At 45.2% G+C, this 21,462-nt stretch overlaps 1 protein-coding gene across 1 annotated transcript in view; it reads left to right on the top strand.

Annotated features, from left to right (window-relative positions):
* Positions 1-7,774: 7,774 nt before the first annotated feature.
* Positions 7,775-21,462, top strand: part of LOC126251797 (4-hydroxy-2-oxoglutarate aldolase, mitochondrial-like) — a 97,561-nt gene continuing 83,873 nt past the window's right edge. Inside the window, exon 1 of the mRNA XM_049952432.1 lies at positions 7,775-7,982. Coding sequence (XP_049808389.1) covers positions 7,823-7,982 — 160 coding nt within the window. The 5' untranslated portion in view covers positions 7,775-7,822. The remainder of the gene's footprint in view (positions 7,983-21,462) is intronic.

Genomic DNA, 21,462 nt, shown 5'->3' with positions numbered 1-21,462 from the left:
GATGTTGAGGGGTGGGATTATGATTGGTGCACGTACACCCCTGCATATCTTTGACAGAGGAACTGTAACAGGTCAGATGTATCGGGACATCATTTTGCACCAGTATGTCCGCCTTTTCAGGGGTGCAGTGGGTCCCACCTTCCTCCTGATTGATGATGACGCACAGCCCCACCGAGCTGCTATCGTGGAGGAGTACCTTGAAACAGAAGATATCAAGCGAATGGAATGGCCTGTTCTCCAGACCTATACCCCATCGAGCACGTCTGGGATGCTCTCGGTCGACGTAATGCTGCACGTCTTCAAATCCCTATGATACTTCAGGAGCTCCGACAGGCACTGGTGCAAGAATGGAAGGCTATACCCCAGCAGCTGCTCGACCACCTGATCCAGAGTATGCCAACCCGTTGTGCGGCCTGTGTACGTGTGCATGGTGATCATATCCCATATTGATGTCGGGGTACATGCGCAGGAAACAGTGGCGTTTTGTAGCACATGTGTTTCGGGACGGTTTTCTCAACTTATCACCAATACCGTCGACTTACACATCTGTTTCGGGTGTGTTCCCTATGTGCCTATGCTATTAGCGCCAGTTTTGAGTAGTGCCACGTTGTGTGGCACCACATTCTGCAGCTATCCTTAATTTATGAGCATGAATGTATAACGACCACATAAAAGAAATTGTACGAAAGGCAGATACCAGACTGAGATTCATTTGATGAATTGTCAGAAAGGGTAGACCACTCATGAAAGAGGTAGTCCACACAACATTTGTTACAGCGATACTTGAGAACTGCTGGTCAGTCTATGACCCTCACCACTGGCACGTTTCCTCACAGGTTCTTTTAGGAAAATCGAAAGCGTCATAGAGATATTCACTCTTCTCCAGTGGCAGACGCTACAAGAGATGTGTTATGCGTCACGGTGTGGTTTATTGTAATAACTCTGACTTAGTAAATTCCTAGAAAACTCTAACAATGTATTGCTTTTTCCTATGTATATCTCGTGAAAAGACTGTGAAGGCAATACCTGAGAGATTTAGGTCGCACGGGTTACCAACGATCGTTACGCATAATGGTGTTGTTTCCTGTAATAACACTGAGTGCGTGAAATCGCTAGGAGGGTCTAAGGCTCCATTCATTCCCTTGTTGACCAGTCTGGTGTGGTTCTGAAGGCAGCAAAACGAAAGACGAAGTTTCAGATTTCACGTTAAAGAAATCGTTCACAACAGAGAATTGTGGAAACATGTCATTTGACGATCGCACAGCCTCCCGTGTGGACAACAAAGCGATAAGCATCCCTGGCGTAGAGAAATAACTGAAAGATTCGAAAGCAAACAAATCACTAGATTCGGATGGAATCCCATTTAGATTTTTTTAAGAGTAGTTATAAGAGTCGATGGACATGAAAGGGAAGCAGTGGTTGGGAAGGGAGTGAGACAGGGTTGTAGCCTCTCCTCGATGCTATTCAATCTGTATATTGAGCAAGCAGTAAAGGAAACAAAAGAAAAGTTCGGAGTAGGCATTAAAATCCATGGAGAAGAAATAAAAACTTTGAGGTTCGCCGATGACATTGTAATTCTGTCAGAGACAGCAAAGGACTTGGAAGAGCAGTTGAACAGAATGGACAGTGTCTTGAAAGGAGGGTATAAGATGAACATCAACAAAAGCAAAACGAGGATAATGGAATCTAGTCGAATTAAGTCGGGTGATGCTGAGGGAATTAGATTAGGGAATGAGACACTTAAAGTAGTAAATGAGTTTTGCTATTTGGGGAGCAAAATAACTGATGATGGTCGAAGTAGAGAGGATATAAAATGTAGACTGGCAATGGCAACGAAAGCGTTTCTGAAGAAGAGAAATTTGTTAACATCGAGTATAGATTTAAGTGTCAGGAAGTAGTTTCTGAAAGTATTTGTATGGAGTGTAGCCATGTATGGAAGTGAAACATGGACGATAAATTGTTTAGACTTGAAGAGAATAGAAGCTTTCGAAATGTGGTGCTACAGAAGAATGCTGAAGATTAGATGGGTAGATCACATAACTAATGAGGAGGTATTGAATAGAATTGGTGAGAAGAGGAGTTTGTGGCACAACTTGACTAGAAGAAGGGACCGGTTGGTAGGACATGTTCCGAGGCATCAAGGGATCACAAATTTAGCATTGGAGGGCAGTGTGGAGGGTAAAAATCGTAGAGGGAGACGAAGAGATGAGTACACTGAGCAGATTCAGAAGGATGTAGGCTGCAGTAGGTACTGGGAGATGAAGGAGCTTGCACAGGACAGAGTGGCATGGAGAGCTGCATCAAACCAGTCTCAGGACTGAAGACCACAACAACAACAGTCTATGACATTGGCACCTTCCCTAGCCCGCATTTATGGTGAATCTCTCGCCCAGCGCAAAGCCCCAAGTGACTGGAAAAAAGCACACATGACTCATGTACATAAACAGGGTAAAAGAAAGGACCTTCAAAAATACAGACCAATATTCCTAACTTCTGTTTGCTGCAGATTCCTTGAACATACTTTCAGTTCCAATATATTCCTTGAGACTGAGAAGCGTATGTCCACGAATCAGCATTGTTTTAGAAAGCATCGCTTGTGCGAAACTCAGTTTGCCGTTTTCTCACATGATATACTGCGAACTACTGATGAAGTACAACAGGCATATTCCATATTTCAAGATTTCCGGAAAGCATTTGACACGGTGCCCCATTGCGGGCTGTTAACGAAAGCACGAGAGTATGGAATAAGTTCACAGAAAAGTGAGTGGCTCGTTCTTAAGAAATAGGACCCAGTATGTCGTCATCGATGGCGAGTGTTCATCAGAGACAAAGATATCATCAGAATTGCCCAAGGGAAGCGTGATAGGACTGCTTTTGTTCTCTATGTACATAAACAAAACAAAAATGTTCAAATGTGTGTGTAATCTTATGGGACTTAACTGCTAAGGTCATCAGTCACTAAGCGTACACACTACTTAACCTAAATTATCCTAAGGACAAACACACACACCCATGCCCGAGGGAGGACTCGAACCTTCGCTGGAATCAGCCGCACAGTCCATGACTGCAGCGCCCGCGACCGCTCGGCTAACCCCGCACGGCTGTACATAAACGATTTGTTGGAGAGAGTGGGCAGTAATCTGCGGTTGTCTGCAGATGATGATGTGGTGTGCGATAAGCTATCGAAGTTGAGTGCCTGTAGGAAGATACAAGACGACTTAGACAAAATTTCTAGTTTGTGTGCTGGCCGCTGTAGACGAGCGGTTCCAGGCGCAGGTTCGAGTCCTGCCTCTGGCATGGATATGTGTGATGTCCTTAGGCTAGTTAGGTTTAAGTAGTTCTAAGTCTAGGGGACTGATGACCTTAGAAGTTAAGTCCCATAGTGCTCAGAGCCATTTGAACCCTTTTTTTGCTGGATTTGTTAACGGTAGGTCCGAACAACACGTAAGTGTGACGGAGATGCTTTGGGAACTTAAATGGGAATCCCCGGATGGAAGGTGACATTTTTTTCGAGAAACATTACTGAGAAAATTTAGAGAACCGGCATCGGAAGCTGACTCCCAAACAATTCTACTGCCGCCAACATACATTGCGCCTAAAGACCACGAAGATAAGATACGAGATATTAGGGATGATAAGGAGGCATACAGACAGTCGTTTTTCTATCGCTCTATTTGCGAGTGGAACAGGAAAAGCCATGACTAGTTGTGGCACAGGGCATCCTCGCGCTACGCACCGTACGGTGGCTTGCGGAGTATCTACGCTGATGTAGACGTAGATGCGCATAGTCCTAGAAGAGTCTAGCAATATATTGCTTCCTCCTACGTATGTCTCGCGAAAAGACTATGAAGGCAAGAAATATTTGAGAGATTCGGACTCATACGGGTTACCAACAACTGTTCATCCACTGCACTATTCGCGAGTGGAACAGGAAATATGGCAAGTCCTAATGGTACACAAAGAACTCTCCGCCACTGACACTAAGGTCACTTAACCCTCCGTTGTTCGCGAAAATTCGTGACATGGTCACTCGCGTGGATGATAGGTGTCATCCACAAAGCAAGCAGTCTACTTGTATACTTTGAACGGTCTTCATGAATTATTTTATGGTATTTTATTAAATCTAAATATAATACATTTAATATTCGTACACAGTATAATATATTCTAACGTTTGAAACAGTTCGACCATTCGAAAAACAATATCTTCAGCTGAATTACTGGTATTACACGGTCCCTCTGGTTGCTTATCAATGTACGGTTCTAAATTCAAAGTGTAAGATGTTTTTACATCAACCAAACCAAACACTTTTAACCCATACTTTGCTGGTTTGCTAGGGATATATTGCCTGAATAGAATGGGCAGTTTTCTCGAAATACGAAAAGCTGTTCGTCAACAGTAATATATTCACTAGGTGAAAAATATTTTTGGCAATTGTTCGTGAATAGTTCAAGTACCTCTCTGATAGGAGCCAACTTGTCAGTCTCTCTGGGAACACCTCTATCACGGATATTATCAAACCTAAGACATCTCAACAGAAATCTGAATTGGTTTTCCCTTATGCATAAATAACATGATTCAAGTACGTTTCCCTTTGAGTTATCCCACAATTTCGATATGCTCTTCCTAGCCATCTCAAAGATCCACACAGATATAACACACCACTGAAAGTTCTGATCTCTATAGCATCTGTTTCTTTAGCATCCCTTTCCCTAGAGCAGTTACCATGAACTTCACTGATGGGTGTATTAGTGCTTTTGTGATAACGCTTATTATGTTTTCATCCAGGAACAAATTCAGAAGTTCTATTTCTGTCTTTTTTATACGAGTTTGATTTTTTTGTCCCGGCAAATGCGTAATAATATTACAAGATCTGCTTCTAACAATGGTACAATATTTATTTTTCCTCCCTTTAGTTATTCCATCTTTCCCTGAAAGAAATGCATCCTCTGGAGTTACTTCTTCCTGTGACTCATATTCATCATTCTCTTCTTGTTCTGTTCCTGAATCATGACCGCTTTCATGAACACAGTCCTCAGTCTCTGAGTCAGCGCTATCACTGTGAGCATCTTCATCACTCGGCTCATTGAACCGTTCCAACCATACATTAGGATCTCTACTAAATTCAGTCCGAGGTTTCTTTGCTTTTGACATTTCTTCCACAATCTAAAAATAAAGAGAATACTAGGTAACACGTAAGGTAACTGCAGTCAGTTTCCATTAGTCCAAATTTACGCACATGAAGCATCCATTGAATCTAGGAAAGCAGTAAGGTAATACAGATTTCCTTTGTTTCAGATTGTCGCAGCAAAGCTCGCGCTGATGACTGGTAGAGTTGTGGCGATTCGTGAATGAGTCGTTTATTTGAACGACTCTAAATAAAGAATCGTAAAAATCGAATCGTGATACGGACGAATCGTCGTTCAAAAGAATCGTAAGAACGATTGGGTATTTCCGAGTCGTGACGATTCCAAGTTCCAACGATTCATCGATTCTTAGTACGGTATGCTTCGAAGGCAACTTCCAAATCATGCCGAGTCGTGCCGAATAATTACGACCGCCAGATGGCAGTCAAGTGGAGGATGCGTGTGAACAAAGGAAGCTCGGAACGAACAAACGAAGTTCGTGGGCCGTAATATTACCCGTGAAAAACAAGCTGACACTTGACGGTGGCTGACGGGAACGAGCGTAAAGGCATTTCCCATTTACTATCGCTACCATCAGCCACCTCGCCGACGTCAGCTTAGTTTGCGCGAGTAATACACGAACTAGTGATGACAGAAACGATATACAGCGAGTACACAGCTACCAATACACACGATTCCAGACATGTCCTGCCATCTGTGAGTAAGATGTAGAACTTTTTGCATTCCGTAAGAATCGTGCCATCGCAGACTAGAATGAATCGTGAAAGAATCGTGAACGAATAGTAGGAATCGATTCGCAATGTGAGATTGAATCGTAGGAATCGAATCGGGAGAAAGAATCGTGTTGCCAAACTCTAAATCGACTGGTGTCCTCCAGACTATAATAATGTTTCATAAACAGTGTACGAGGGCAGTTCAATAAGTAATGCAACACATTTTTTTTCTGAAACAGGGGTTGTTTTATTCAGCATTGAAGTACACCAGGTTATTCCCCAATCTTTTAGCTACACAACACTATTTTTCAACGTAATCTCCATTCAATGCTACGGCCTTACGCCACCTTGAAATGAGGGCCTGTATGCCTGCACGGTACCATTCCACTGGTCGATGTCGGAGCCAACGTCGTACTGCATCAATAACTTCTTCATCATCCGCGTAGTGCCTCCCACGGATTGCGTCCTTCATTGGGCCAAACATATGGAAATCCGACGGTGCGAGATCGGGGCTGTAGGGTGCATGAGGAAGAACAGTCCACTGAAGTTTTGTGAGCTCCTCTCGGGTGCGAAGACTTGTGTGAGGTCTTGTGTTGTCATGAAGAAGGAGAAGTTCGTTCAGATTTTTGTGCCTACGAACATGCTGAAGTCGTTTCTTCAATTTCTGAAGAGTAGCACAATACACTTCAGAGTTGATCGTTTGATCATGGGGAAGGACATCGAACAGAATAACCCCTTCAGCGTCCCAGAAGACTGTAACCATGACTTTACCGGCTGAGGGTATGGCTTTAAACTTTTTCTTGGTAGGGGAGTGGGTGTGGCGCCACTCCATTGATTGCCGTTTTGTTTCAGGTTCGAAGTGATGAACCCATGTTTCATCGCCTGTAACAATCTTTGACAAGAAATTGTCACCCTCAGCCACATGACGAGCAAGCATTCCGCACAGATGGTTCACCTTTGCTCTTCATGGTGTTCGGTTAGACAACGAGGGACCCAGCGGGAACAAACCTTTGAATATCCCAACTGGTGAACAATTGTGACAGCACTACCAACAGAGATGTCAAGTTGAGCACTGAGTTGTTTGATGGTGATCCGTCGATCATCTCGAACGAGTGTGTTCGCACGCTCCGCCATTGCAGGAGTCACAGCTGTGCACGGCCGGCCCGCACGCGGGAGATCAGACAGTCTTGCTTGACCTTGTGGCGATGATGACACACGCTTTGCCCAACGACTCACCGTGCTTTTGTCCACTGCCAGATCACCGTAGACATTCTGCAAGCGCCTATGAATATCTGAGATGCCCTGGTTTTCCGCCAAAAGAAACTCGATCGCTGCCCGTTGTTTGCAACGCACATCCGTTACAGACGCCATTTTAACAGCTCCGTACAGCGCTGCCACCTGTCGGGAGTCAATGAAACTATACGAGACGAAGCGGGAATGTTTGAAAATATTCCACAAGAAATTTCCGGTTTTTTCAACCAAAATTGGCCGAGAAAAAAAATGTGTTGCATTACTTATTGAACTGCCCTCGTATCTTTCGAAACTGAAAGCCAACAATGATTGGAGCTAACTGCTGGAGAGTTAACAGAAAGTTACTGAAAATGGCGAGATCTCAATCCTGCCCTGTCAGACAAAATTGAGCGGGAAAGTCATGTGGATGACGAGTGTCATCCGCGCGAGCGACGGAGGGTTAAGGAACACAGATGTGGATTCGGTTGTAGTTCGAGATCACCCTGTAGAACCTGATTACTTGATGAATGTTTTATGTGCCGCTAACTTCGCGCGTGTTATGTCGTACCCCCTACCTCTTCGTCAGTCGTTTGTTTACTCGCGCGGTCACCGGCTTAATATCTGTGACGCAACGCGTGTGTAGTAGCGTTATCTTTGGCCGCAGCGCGAGTAAAACCGCGGCTGCAAGGTCGACGCCGAGCACAGTGCCGACGCAAAGTGACGCGAACAGCTATGTTGCAGGCGAGCAGAGGCGCGGCCACCGCCGCCAGCAGGCGGCTCGACCTGTCGGGGATCATGCCGCCCATCCCCACGCCCTTCAACCGCGACGAGAGCATCGCCATGGACAAGCTGGCAGACAACATGCGCGCGTGGAACGCCTGGCCGCTAGCAGGTAGGCGGGCGCCGGCAGCACACCAGCTGTCGCGAGGCCCTGACTAGCGTGGCTGTGGGCAGCAGTCGTCACTCTGCGTGTTCTTGCCAGCTGACGCCGTTTCGCTTTCTGTAGACTGGGATCTACCTGTTGCATCCTGCCTAGTCGTCAAATATGGGGTATCTATGAAACCGGCTTCCTCGGATCGCTAGACAACAATTCAAGCAAATCGTATTAATGAGTTTTATTACAAAATGTAACTGACATTACTTGTGTTGGCAGAAGAGCCAATACCGTGTTACTAGTGGAGGCCGAAATGCACGCGTTTTACCTCACGCAGGCTGGCGTGAGGAGGGAAGAACTATAGTGACGCGAGGTCTGGAAAATGACGAGGAATTAGAATTCAGAAAGCGGACGTAGCTAGTTTGATACTTAACTTTAATCCATTAATGATGAACGTCGCTCTTGACGGTACATGATTCACAATATTATCTGTTCAGAAGACATATAGTAACTGAATATGGCGCCTTACTAGGTCGTAGCAAATGACGAAGCTGAAGGCTATGCTAAACTGTCGTCTCTGCAGATGAGAGCGTATGTAGTCAGTGAACCATCGCTAGTAAAGTCGGCTGTACAACTGGGGCGAGTGCTAGGGAGTCTCTCTAGACTAGACCTGCCGTGTGGTGGCGCTCGGTCTGCAATCACTGATAGTGGCGACACGCGGATCCGACGTATACTAACAGACCGCGGCCGATTTAAAGGCTACCACCTAGCAAGTGTGGTGTCTGGCGGTGACGCCACAGTACTTAACTTTGAGAATTACATAGATGTATCGCAAGCAGAGGGCGACATCCGCAATAAACAAGTTTCTTCAGTATAACAATTCCAAATGGAAATGCTGTATGGCTAGGGCCTCCCGTCGGGTAGACCGTTCGCCTGGTGCAAGTCTTTAGAGTTGATGCCACTTCGGTGACTTGCGTGTCGATAGGGATGAAATGATGATGATAATGAGAACACAACACCCAGTCCCTGAGCGGAGAAAATCTCCGACCCAGCCGAGAATCGAACCCGGGCCATTAGGTACTGACATTCCGTCGCGCTGACCATCCAGCTACCAGGGGCGGACAACAATTCCAAGACTGAGCTAGATAGAATGTACAAGCAAGTAACGAGCTTTGACGCTTCTATTCAAGTCACTAGTCTTGAAGCTTCTCCTCGACTGGGTCGCGACCAGATGGGCACGACGTGTATGTCCTCTTCGAATAGAGGGCGCTGCTGTTGCGTTGTCGTCCTGGGGAGGCTTCAAAAATGGTTCAACTGGCTCTCTGAGTACTATGGGACTTAACATCTGAGGTGATCAGTCAAAAATGGCTCTGAGCACTATGGGACTCCTGAGGTCATCAGTCCCCTAGAACTTAGAACTACTTAAACCTAACTAACCTAAGGACATCACACTCATCCATGCCCTAGGCAGGATTCGAACCTGCGATCGTAGCGGTTGTGCGCTTCCAGACTGTAGCGCCTAGAACCGCTCTGCCACCCCGGCCCGCTCGTCCTGGAGAGGGGTCAGTCAGCGTGCAATTGACTGACGTCTTGCTCACACCCTCTCTGTTCTCTCGTTCACGAGTGACTTGCCGGCGCTTGACATTACACTGTAACACTACCTGTATTTCGTTGTCTTGGACTTAAAAGGCAAGCAGCCAACAGATTCCACAACAACTGTGGATGGATACTGATTGAAATAAATCGCAACACAAAAAAATGATTAATGCAGGTAATGAAAAAGTTGGGTATACATTTTTCTAGATAACACACGTAAGTGTTTACCAGTATAAGATCACAGGTTAATGTAAGCGCGAGATAACCCATTGCAAATGTGAAATGCTGGTACATTAATAAGCGGTGTGACCGCCAGAATATTAACTGAAAACGTGCATGCGTTGTGTTGTACAGGTGCCGGATGTCAGTTTGTGGGATGGAGTTCCATTCCTGCTGCAGTTGGTCGGTCAATACAGGGACGGTTAATGCTGGTTGTAGATGACACTGGAGTTCTCGTCCGATGACGTTCTGTACGTGTTCGATTGGAGATAGATCTGGTGATACAGCAGGCCAAGGCAACATCTCTCCACTATGTAGACCCTGTTGGGTTACAACAGCTATATGTGGGTGAGCGTTATCCTTCTGGAAAACACTCCCTGGAATGCCATTCATGAATGGCAGCACAAGAAGTTGAATCACCAGACTTACGTACATATATGCAGACAAGTTGCCTGGGATAACCACGAGAGTGCTCCTTCTGTCACACAAAGTTGCACTCCAGACCAGAACTCCAGGTGTAGATCCAGTTAGCAACCAGACAGGTTGGTTGCAAGCCCCCAACTGACCTCCTTTTAACCAACATACGGCCATCACTGGCACCGAGGCAGAGCCAGCTTTCATCAGAAAACACAACATAGCTCCACCCTGCCCTCTAGTGAGTTTTCGCTTGACACCACTGAGGTCGAAATTGGCGATGGTTCGAGGTTAGTGGATTGCACACTACAGTGCGTTTGGCCCGGAGCTGTCCTCGAAGTAACCGATTTTCAAGAGTTCGTTGTATCACTATGGTGCGAACTGCTGCTCAAACCGCTGCTGCAGATGTAGTAGGATGCACCATAACCATACGCCGAACACGATGGTCTTCTCTGTCTGTAGTGCCGCATGGCCGTCCGGAGTCCGGTTTTCTCACGACGGTGGATTCTCATGACAACTGCTGCCAGCACTAATTTTCAGTGGCAACGTACTTGCCAAGTCTTTGTACAGTACTGTAGAAGGAACAAACAGTTTATTGTAGCCCTTTACACGACCTCGTTCAAACTCAGTGAGTTGTCGATATCGGCGTCTTTGTCGCCGTAAAGGCTTTCTTTACATCAACTCAACTCGTTCACTATCAAAGGTAACTAGAGTATTACAGCGTGTATTTAAAGCAAACATGATTTTCAGCCTCATAGTGGCGCTACTAGCGCCATTTTTATGCGACTGCCGCAAAATTTGATTAGACATCATCTTTCAGATGTAGAAACACCCCAATCAACTTTCATTTATGATGCACAACTCCTGTTTGGTGTTACGACTTTTTTCTGTCAGTGAATTTACGCTCATCTTGAACTGTATTATCCAATTTGCAGGTCCACAGGTTCATATGTCTCAGCTGACTTGGTTGGTTGGTTGACAAACAACCAAAAACTGTGCTTTACTTCAGTGTGGCGTCGTCAGTGTTGCCACCATAAGTCTGAAACGGTTGCTGTCATCACTCTGCTAGTAACTGGTCTAAATCAATGAAAACTGTCCATAAGTGCCGCAGTTAAGCTGAGGAAGCTTCATTTTGTATGCTGGCTTGTGACGTCATTCTTAAGCGACAACCAAATCCTATTTCGGAATTACGATATTTCTCACAAATCAAATAATCTTTTGTTAAATATTCCGTCGGTACTTGCAGGAACATAGACATGTGGAAATACACAGGATTGGTGTACCTCAATAATATTTATTTTATATAAGGGGCGATAAAAAATGTACCGTTTGAGGGCGTTGCTGCGGCGTACATGCAACGTGGCACGACTCCGATGAGGGTAGATAAACATCGACAAGTAGCGAAGGCTTTAGTGGGGCATGCATGTCTTTACGGTCTGCCAGCGGTAAATCAACTGCATGAAAAAAGGACCAACGTCCTGTTATTCTTTTCTTGGCTGCCCAAGGACAAACACTGGTAGACATCCGTCGGAGATTGAAGAATCTGTATAGGTAGAATGTTTGTCGAAAACCATGGAAACTGCGACAAGAGGTGCTGTTGCTTCATGATAACGCACGTCCCCATATCGCAAATGTCGTAACGCAGAAGTTACGCCAGCTTTAAGTGAGCGACACTTGAGTACCTCTCAACAGTCCTGATTTCACCCCAAGCGATTAGCGCGCTCTCGGCCCCTTAAAACAAACCTTGGAGGGTCGACGATTCCTGTCGGACGAGGAAGTACAGCAAACAGTTAAGGACTTCTTCAAGCAGTAGATAAGACAGTTATGGACTTCTTCAAGCAGGAGATCACAGTGTTTTACCAAACTGATATGTTCAACCTGGTGCGTTGGTAGGATGATTGCCTCAATGCTCACGTCGATTTTGCTTGATTTGCATACCGATTCTGGACAGTACGACCATTGAACGGAAACTTTTTGATCGCCTCTTATAGTTCGTAGTGAATTGCCTTTCCGGTTTTGCGGTTTTGAGGCAGTCCTCAGGCGACGTTAGACTAAAGAGTTAGTCGACACAGAAGCGAATGCTTATAGCTGTGCAAAGACTTTTTTCCAAAGTTATGTGACTTTTTACGACTATACATATCCACGAAAATAATTCAAGCATAATGAAATACTCAAAGAAGCTGTGTACAATGAACCTTGTATTACATTACGATTCTACTCAAGACATTACAAGTATACGAATATATCGGCCAAAATAGTACACAAGTCAGCAGTGTCACCCTCGCCCCTCCCCCCTTTTCCGACTCCTAACCACACCCCGTTTCCTTGTCCATCAAATTCACCTGTTACTTTGTTAACAGGACGTAGTAGTCTGCTAGTCTGAGTCTCTACTAATTTGTGTACTGTTTTGACATTCTTTACTTTAAATCTTTGAGTGTAATGATACTGTAATATGAAGTTTATTTGTTCACAGCTGACTTGCGTATATCAATATGCTAGTGTTTTTTCATATATACATATTGTCATCAAAGGTCACATAATTCTGGAAACACAATCTTTGTACAGCCATTAACTCTTGCTGATATTTTGTAGACTAATTGTTAAGTCTAAAATTGTCTGAAGGTGGGCCATAACGCAGAAAGCCGGTTCACAAATAACTATAAAAAACATGTTACTATGGAAAGTCAGTACCGTGTTCTTGTCTTTCATCAAATTGCTGTTCGTACCATTTGCAATGACACTACAGCTTAATTTTCGGCACGGGTCAATCGATCAAAATATAAAATGGGAATCCTGATACAAGTCAAAATAAAAACTAAACAGATTGTGATTGAAACACACATATATATATATATGGGGGGGGGGGGATGCGTGTGTAGTGTACGATTCCTTTGAAAAGCATTAAGGATCTGTATTTATCATTTCGAGACGATTGGACGCTGTCTTGGATGCCATCGGTTTTCCTACTCCTTATGAGGCATGGTAATGTGTCGTGTTTTTTATGTTTCCATATCTTTGTCCGTCGACTGTATGAGAACAATGCTTGACCTGCTATCAGGTACGTTCTTTGAAAGGTGTTCTAGAGCAATTTAAGTGTCACAAACAATGTACACGGGCCAAATATCTTTACACAGCTAACTGTTTTCGTCCAAAAGACGATGTTTTACTTAATTTTATTCAATTAAAAAATCAATACAAATCTATCGATAACTTACTTGTACTTTATTCACGGATTGAAAATCTTGTATATTTCCAAGGCAAAGTATCTTGTAAGCATGTGTCACGATTTTCCAGTCGTCTAGCCTCCACCCGACATGGTCGGGAGCCCAGGAGGGGCGCTGCATGCGATGTCGTATCGTTAACAAAGGAACCCGTATCGGTCATCTGTTGACACAGCCCGTTAACGCCAAATTTCGACGCATTCTCCTAACGGATACGTTTGTCGTACGTCCCACATTGATTTCTGCGGTTATTTCACGCAATGTTGTGTGTCTGTTAGCAATGACAATTCTACGTACACGATGCTGTTCTCGGTCGTTAAGTGAACGCCGCCGGCCATTGTGTGGTCCGTGGTGAGTGGCATTGCCTGAAATTTGGTATTCTCGGCACTTCCGTGATACTAACGATTTCCGAAATGGAATGTCCCATGCGTGTAGCTCCAACTGCCATTCCGCGTTCAAAGTCTGTTAATTCCCGTCGTGTGACCATAATCACGTCGGAAATCTTTTCACATCAATCGTCTGAGTACAAATGACAGCCCCGCCAATGCACTGCCCTTTTATACATCGTGTACGCGATACTAACCCGATCTATATACACTCCTGGAAATTGAAATAAGAACACTGGGAATTCATTGTCCCAGGAAGGGGAAACTTTATTGACACATTCCTGGGGTCAGATACATCACATGATCACACTGACAGAACCACAGGCACATAGACACAGGCAACAGAGCATGCACAATGTCGGCACTAGTACAGTGTATATCCACCTTTCGCAGCAATGCAGGCTGCTATTCTCCCATGGAGACGATCGTAGAGATGCTGGATGTAGTCCTGTGGAACGGCTTGCCATGCCATTTCCACCTGGCGCCTCAGTTGGACCAGCGTTCGTGCTGGACGTGCAGACCGCGTGAGACGACGCTTCATCCAGTCCCAAACATGCTCAATGGGGGACAGATCCGGAGATCTTGCTGGCCAGGGTAGTTGACTTACACCTTCTAGAGCACGTTGGGTGGCACGGGATACATGCGGACGTGCATTGTCCTGTTGGAACAGCAAGTTCCCTTGCCGGTCTAGGACTGGTAGAACGATGGGTTCGATGACGGTTTGGATGTACCGTGCACTATTCAGTGTCCCCTCGACGATCACCAGTGGTGTACGGCCAGTGTAGGAGATCGCTCCCCACACCATGATGCCGGGTGTTGGCCCTGTGTGCCTCGGTCGTATGCAGTCCTGATTGTGGCGCTCACCTGCACGGCGCCAAACACGCATACGACCATCATTGGCACCAAGGCAGAAGCGACTCTCATCGCTGAAGACGACACGTCTCCATTCGTCCCTCCATTCACGCCTGTCGCGACACCACTGGAGGCGGGCTGCACGATGTTGGGGCGTGAGCGGAAGACGGCCTAACGGTGTGCGAGACCGTAGCCCAGCTTCATGGAGACGGTTGCGAATGGTCCTCGCCGATACCCCAGGAGCAACAGTGTCCCTAATTTGCTGGGAAGTGGCGGTGCGGTCCCCTACGGCACTGCGTAGGATCCTACGGTCTTGGCGTGCATCCGTGCGTCGCTGCGGTCCGGTCCCAGGTCGACGGGCACGTGCACCTTCCGCCGACCACTGGCGACAACATCGATGTACTGTGGAGACCTCACGCCCCACGTGTTGAGCAATTCGGCGGTACGTCCACCCGGCCTCCCGCATGCCCACTATACGCCCTCGCTCAAAGTCCGTCAACTGCACATACGGTTCACGTCCACGCTGTCGCGGCATGCTACCAGTGTTAAAGACTGCGATGGAGCTCCGTATGCCACGGCAAACTGGCTGACACTGACGGTGGCGGTGCACAAATGCTGCGCAGCTAGCGCCATTCGACGGCCAACACCGCGGTTCCTGGTGTGTCCGCTGTGCCGTGCGTGTGATCATTGCTTGTACAGCCCTCTCGCAGTGTCCGGAGCAAGTATGGTGGGTCTGACACACCGGTGTCAATGTGTTCTTTTTTCCATTTCCAGGAGTGTATGTCCATATTGCATCCCATGACTTTGTCACTTCAGTGCATTATTCCCATATGGGAATCGAAGCGGTGAATATCTAAAAATGCAAGAAAAAGGTTCAAAAATCAAGAAAACTGAAATTAAATTTTAAAAACTGGGTCTGGTCAGCCGTGTACGCTCGGACACAACATCACGAGAACAGATGGACCAATTCAAAAAATTCTTAAGCCAAAATGATTCGTATGGCTGCGTAAATAATTGATTCTGGAGAGTAAAATATAGACTGTTTTAGCTATCCAACAAAGTGAAAGTGTAAAAATTCGCTCACCGAAACGAACCATCTCCTCCATAGGTAAAGACCGTTACCTAGATTTATAACAGCCAAAAGCATAAAACGTAACTCGCAGCTACTGTTGAGAAGACCGCATTATAATATTGACACTGCTGATCTTACGCCCTCGAGCACTGATGACAGCGTTCTATCTCGAATACGTGACGTCATGGATTCGATTCTACTTACAGGCAGTTTTCCTTGCAGTACGTACTGGAAATGAAATGAGCGTTTGGCGTCATTGGGCGGGAGGCCCCTTACGGGCCAGGTCCGGCCGTCTTGGTGCACTATATTTGACGTTTCTAACACATACCTTATTGGTCGAATAACATCTGCTTTTGTTATTTGAGCAGCAAAATTACGAATGATGGCCAAAGTAAAGAAGATATAAAATACAGATCGGCAATTGTCTTCTGGAAATGGGCCCTTAGGATTTGTTCCAGAAATTACATAAAACTTTTGGTTTTACTATCCCCCTACAGTGTAAAACATTCTCTATTACATAGAAGGTATGCATTGACTGTAATCACTTGATGGTTTACAATTCCAATCTGCGGCGTTCGTCGTAGATTGTAGGACACCCCAAGAGTCGGCCGGTGTGACCGAGCGGTTCTAGGCACTTCAGTCTGGAACCGCGCGACCGCTACGGTCGCAGGTTCGAATCCCGCCTCGGGCATGGATGTGTGTGATGTCCTTAGGTTTAAGTAGTTCTAAGTTATAGGGGACTGTTGACCTCAGATGTTAAGTCGCATAGTGCTCAGAGCCATTTGAACACCCCAAGAGTCAAGCAAATCCGTCAACTACAGAAAGAACAGCAGTCCTAACCGTACTCCATTTGCAATCCAGTGAAGAATGAGGTGACGGGAGTACGGCGTAAGTGCGGTAGAGACTTTGGCACAGCATGATTCGCTGCGTCTTGCAGCGGCCTGGCGGCTGGGTTTTATGTCTGGCTTGATGTCAGTGGCCAGCCCCATACACCGGTGCGCTGGTGCCTCTTACCGGCCACAGGAGGACTATAACGCCGTTATTGTCCATCTACTGTACAAAAGTATGTCGCGCTTTCTATAAGATTATAACCTTCCTTACATTGCCTCAAGAGGCGGGAACCAATCCGTGCGTAAGTTTCCTCATTCGTTAAACAGCTACATAGAGAAACGGAAATTTTTGAAGTCCACAGTGGCAGCAATATACAGCTGGCTGCACTGCGGAACAGGGACCTCGAGCTGGAAACAATCACGCCATTTAGTGATCATGGATTAGGGAAACGGTCAACAGCGTGCTGTTGCCATAAAAGTGTTTCACCGAAACAACGGTAGTTTCGAAAGTGCACAGAGGGGGTTCCGACGTTTCTGCAACATTGAGCGTCATGATCGGGTTCCCTTGAAACATACGACGAAAACTTAGATTAAAATTTTTTAAGAGACTGGATTTGCTCTAAAAAAGAAACTGACAGGACGTCCGAGATGTGCTGGTACTCTACAGAACGTCTAAGCTACACGCGTCTCAATCTTACGGAGCCCACAGCATTCAGTTTGTAAGCTAGTGGCTACGGACGCAGAACCCAAACGAAAGTGCGACGAATTCTCCATTTTGACTCAAAATTTCATGCGTACAAGCTGTATATCTGCTACAACAATTAACAGTTGTGATTAGAATCCTATCAGCAAATTATGGAGAGCATAATTGAATGGATGTCAGCACATCCGAACACGTGAATGTCAGATGAGGCCTACAAGTTATTCATCTCAAAGGTGACGTGAATAAGCAGAACGACCATTACTGGGCAGACAGCAACCGCAACAAAGTTCATAAGCACCATTTATACGTCAGCGAGGTTACAGTATGGTGTGCACTCTCGACGCATGTGATCAACGGACCTTACTTTTTTGGGGGGGGGGGGGATGTTTGGGGGAGGAGACCAAACAGCTAGCGAGGTCATTGGTCTCATTGGATTAGGGAAGAATGGGGAAGGAATTCGGCCGTGCCCTTTGAAAGGAACCATTCCGGCATTTGCCTGGAGTGACTTAGGGAAATCACAGAAAACCTAAATCAGGGATGGCCGGACGCGGAACTGAACTGTCATCCTCTGGAATGCGAGTCCAGTGTGCTAACCACTGCGCCACCTCGCTTGGTTTACTTTTTCGAAAACAAAGATTGGATCACAGTGACTGTCAATCTGCACTGAACAGCATTCCACAGCTTCACGAAACCTGGTTTCAGTTGGATGGTGCGACGATGGAAGGCGATTAATGGCACCTGCGCGATAATTCTTTGGTCACCGTGCCATATCAAGATTCGGTGACATTTCCTAATCCCTAAGATCACCAGATTTGTCCGTTTGTGATTTTTTTTTCTTGTGGACTACCTTAAGAGTCACGTCTAAATGACTCGGCCGAGAACACTGGATGAACTGAAACAAAGAATTCAAGACTAAAGTGCGCGTCATTTATGACGGCGGCCGAGTTTAGGTTCGTTCTGCGCATCTGACGTCACAAAACACAGTCAACCAATGAACAGAGAACGACGTTGCCAGATTTGGCTGCAGTGCAGAGCACGGACGAATGTCTTAAGTTTTAGAAACGTTCAGTCATAAATAAAGTAATTGAACAAAACCAATGTCTTGATAGTGGACTTTCTTTTATAGAAAGTTTGGGAAAAGCATTCTTTATACCAATTGCTTCATATTCTATTAATTAATTAAACCAAACAAGCAACAAGCTTCCTAATTCAGGCGATAGCAAGGAAAGGTGTTTGTATCATTCTCACTAACCGCTTTTTCGCAATAAAGAAAACAGTAATTGTTATTTCCTATTGTACTTCGACGAAACGTGAGTAATTCATAATCATACCAACAGTGTGTCGGTATTTTGCGTCATATTTCAAAGTCCTTCGTTAGCATAATGGTTAAAGTGTGTGGCTGCTAAACGAAAGGTTCCAAGTTCAAACCTTGTTTGGTGCTTAATATTTTCTTTATTTAAAAACAATATCGAAGTGTCTTACTTCATGAATTTTATTCGTTTGAATGTAATTTTTTGAAATTTCTAGTGGCAACTAAAATCGACCATATGGAAAGCATACGCTATGGACTTTTACCTCTGCAAACTCTTCAAAATTTCGTGCAATGGTTTACTACATCTAATGCTGCACAATAACTGCGTTGAATATCGAAACAAATTTAAGTCATTTATGGGGGGAAGCTAGCAGTCAAGAAGATGTGTAAAAATCAAATTTTTGGGCCAAATAGTTTTTATGAAATCGAATGATAAAGCGTGTCAAAGCAGTCGAAACACCATGTATCTGCACAGGCCAGCAATGCAATGCTGACAAAATCGCCCACATCGCGGAATGCGGGGAGCACGTCTCTGTAGCAGCGAAAGGGCTAATGCGGCCGTGGTGGCTTTACTTCATAAACTGCGCGCTCCCCCCTAAACGTAAGTTTGCGAACTATACTATGGCGCTGCTTCTCTTGGCGCGTACAACAGGCAACGCAGCAATCTCCCGCGTCTAGGCGGGCATGCGCGAACCGCCAAGATAAAAGAATTGAACTATAGTTTCGTGGTATCCCACCTGAGATGTTGCAGCGATCAAGGAGAAATCTCAAGAGCAGACTGATAAATTGGACTCCTGTCTCTTGAAAACCAAGTTTTAGTGGTTGAATTTCTGTCAATAAAAATTTTTGTAGGATTCTTTTTCTATACTTATTGAGTATTTCAAAAGTTCCCGCTGTTTTGTGTCAGCCTTTAGAAACTGGTGGACCGGTATTAACAACAAGTTCTATTAATTTGTTGTTGCTCGTGAGTGGCTGAGAAAACTCCTTGCTGTTGCTCTAGGGAAGAGTTCAGTTACGGTGCAACGTTTAAGGCTGCTGCGGCATTGTCAGTGCAACGCGTTGCCTCTTTTCGAAGCTTCCATCACAGCACTGCAGCCAACATGTTTCCATATAAAGTCACTGAGTGTCTGTATGTTTAGCAAAACAGCCTAGGTACCCTGGATATCGCTTCCTGCTCTTGTTGTGGCGGTATACGCTGGACAGTAGGGTTGGGCAGCAGAGGAACGATGCGAAGACTGCGAGTCAAATACGCGCCACTACTAATTTGTTGTTTGGGCTTTGTCCCTAAATGGATGTCCGTGTTTGAACCCCGAGTTGGATGAAGAAGATGATGTTGATAAGTTCTGGTTATTCTTTGTGTGTTGTGAATGGCAATGCCGTTGTATGGATTCTCTCTCGCTCCCAGCAAAATTACCCTGAGGTTTTTTTTAGATATTTTAACCAGTGCTATTTTTCTCAAAATAGTGTCGTCCTGCATCTGTTGTGGATTTTGAATTGTAAGAACGGTGGAGACTTTAGCACAGCACAATATGAAGTGTCTTGGAGCGACTCGGCTGTCAGGTCTTATCTCATGTAGGAAGATAAGAGTTATTCAAGGTGTAACATAGATTCAGAGAGGAAATGATTATAATATGATGGAGAGAATTGATAAATCGTATAAGACAGTGGAAGAACCTTACCTGCAACCATTGCCGTCATTACCACAAACACATACGACAAAATTTTCAAAAATTGTTAAATATTGTTTGTATTAAAAATTAAACGATCATACCCTAGTACCACTTTTGCAAGAATTCCTTTCGGATTATTTTAGCATCTATTGAGAAACTCGATAATAGCGACTGTTTCTCTATTTTATTTTATAATTTTCATGTCCTGTCAAAAATGTCAACCAGTTCCATGTAAGTAACAAGGAATTATTTAAGCTCTTACATTTATTTACATCTGCTGGAGAACATGTAATTTGAAAGACTATAAAGGGAAGTCTGTGCTGCTGCTATTATTTTGTTGTCTTTTCCCTGTTTCACTTCCTCTCAATACTCTTCGGGTAGGCTCATAAACAGCCTACCTGAAGCTTCAGCACGGGCTTCCGTAGTACTGTAGTTAATAGAAATGCTGAAATGTTCCAACACAGTACAAAAGTTCAACGCGGAGGGAATGGATGCTACTATACCAGTTAAAGTAACACACTTCTGGTTATATGAAATCTGTTCTGAAAATTGTTCCGAACAAGGGCGGAACTGTTCACGCGCTATTCTCATACATACACTCATCAAAAAACGTTTTGCATCACCTCGGTTCCCAGAGTTCCGGAACCTGTACAGAAAATTGGAAAAGAGATCAACATAAACATCATTTCCGCCCTTTTTATTGCTCATGAAAACCGCACATTTCATGTTGTACCACCATACAGAGAGACCTTCAGAGGTGGTGGTCTAGATTGCTGTACACACCGGTACCTCTAATACTCAGTAGCACGTCCTCTTGCATTGATGCATGCCTGTATTCATCGTGGCATACTATCCACAAGTTTATTAAGGCACTGTTAGTCCAGATTGTCGCCCTCCTCAACGGCCATTCGGCGTGGATCCCTCTGAGTGGCTGGTGGGTCACGTCGTCCATAAACAGTCCTTTTCAATCCATCCTTGGCTTGCTCGATAGGCTTCATGTCAGGAGAACATGCTGACCACTCTAGTCTAGCGATGTCATTATCCTGAAGGAAGCCATTCACAAGATGTGCACGATGGGGGCGCCAATTGTTCTCCATGAAGACAAATGCCTCACCAATATGCTGCCGATATGGTTGCACTATCGGTCGGAGGATGACATTCACGTATCGTACAGCTGTTACGGCGCCTACCATGAACACAAGCGGCGAACGTCGGACCCACAT

The sequence above is a fragment of the Schistocerca nitens genome, chromosome 4, assembly GCF_023898315.1.
Source record: "Schistocerca nitens isolate TAMUIC-IGC-003100 chromosome 4, iqSchNite1.1, whole genome shotgun sequence".
Lineage (NCBI taxonomy): Eukaryota > Metazoa > Arthropoda > Insecta > Orthoptera > Acrididae > Schistocerca > Schistocerca nitens.
This window is presented reverse-complemented; position numbering and strand designations above follow the sequence as displayed.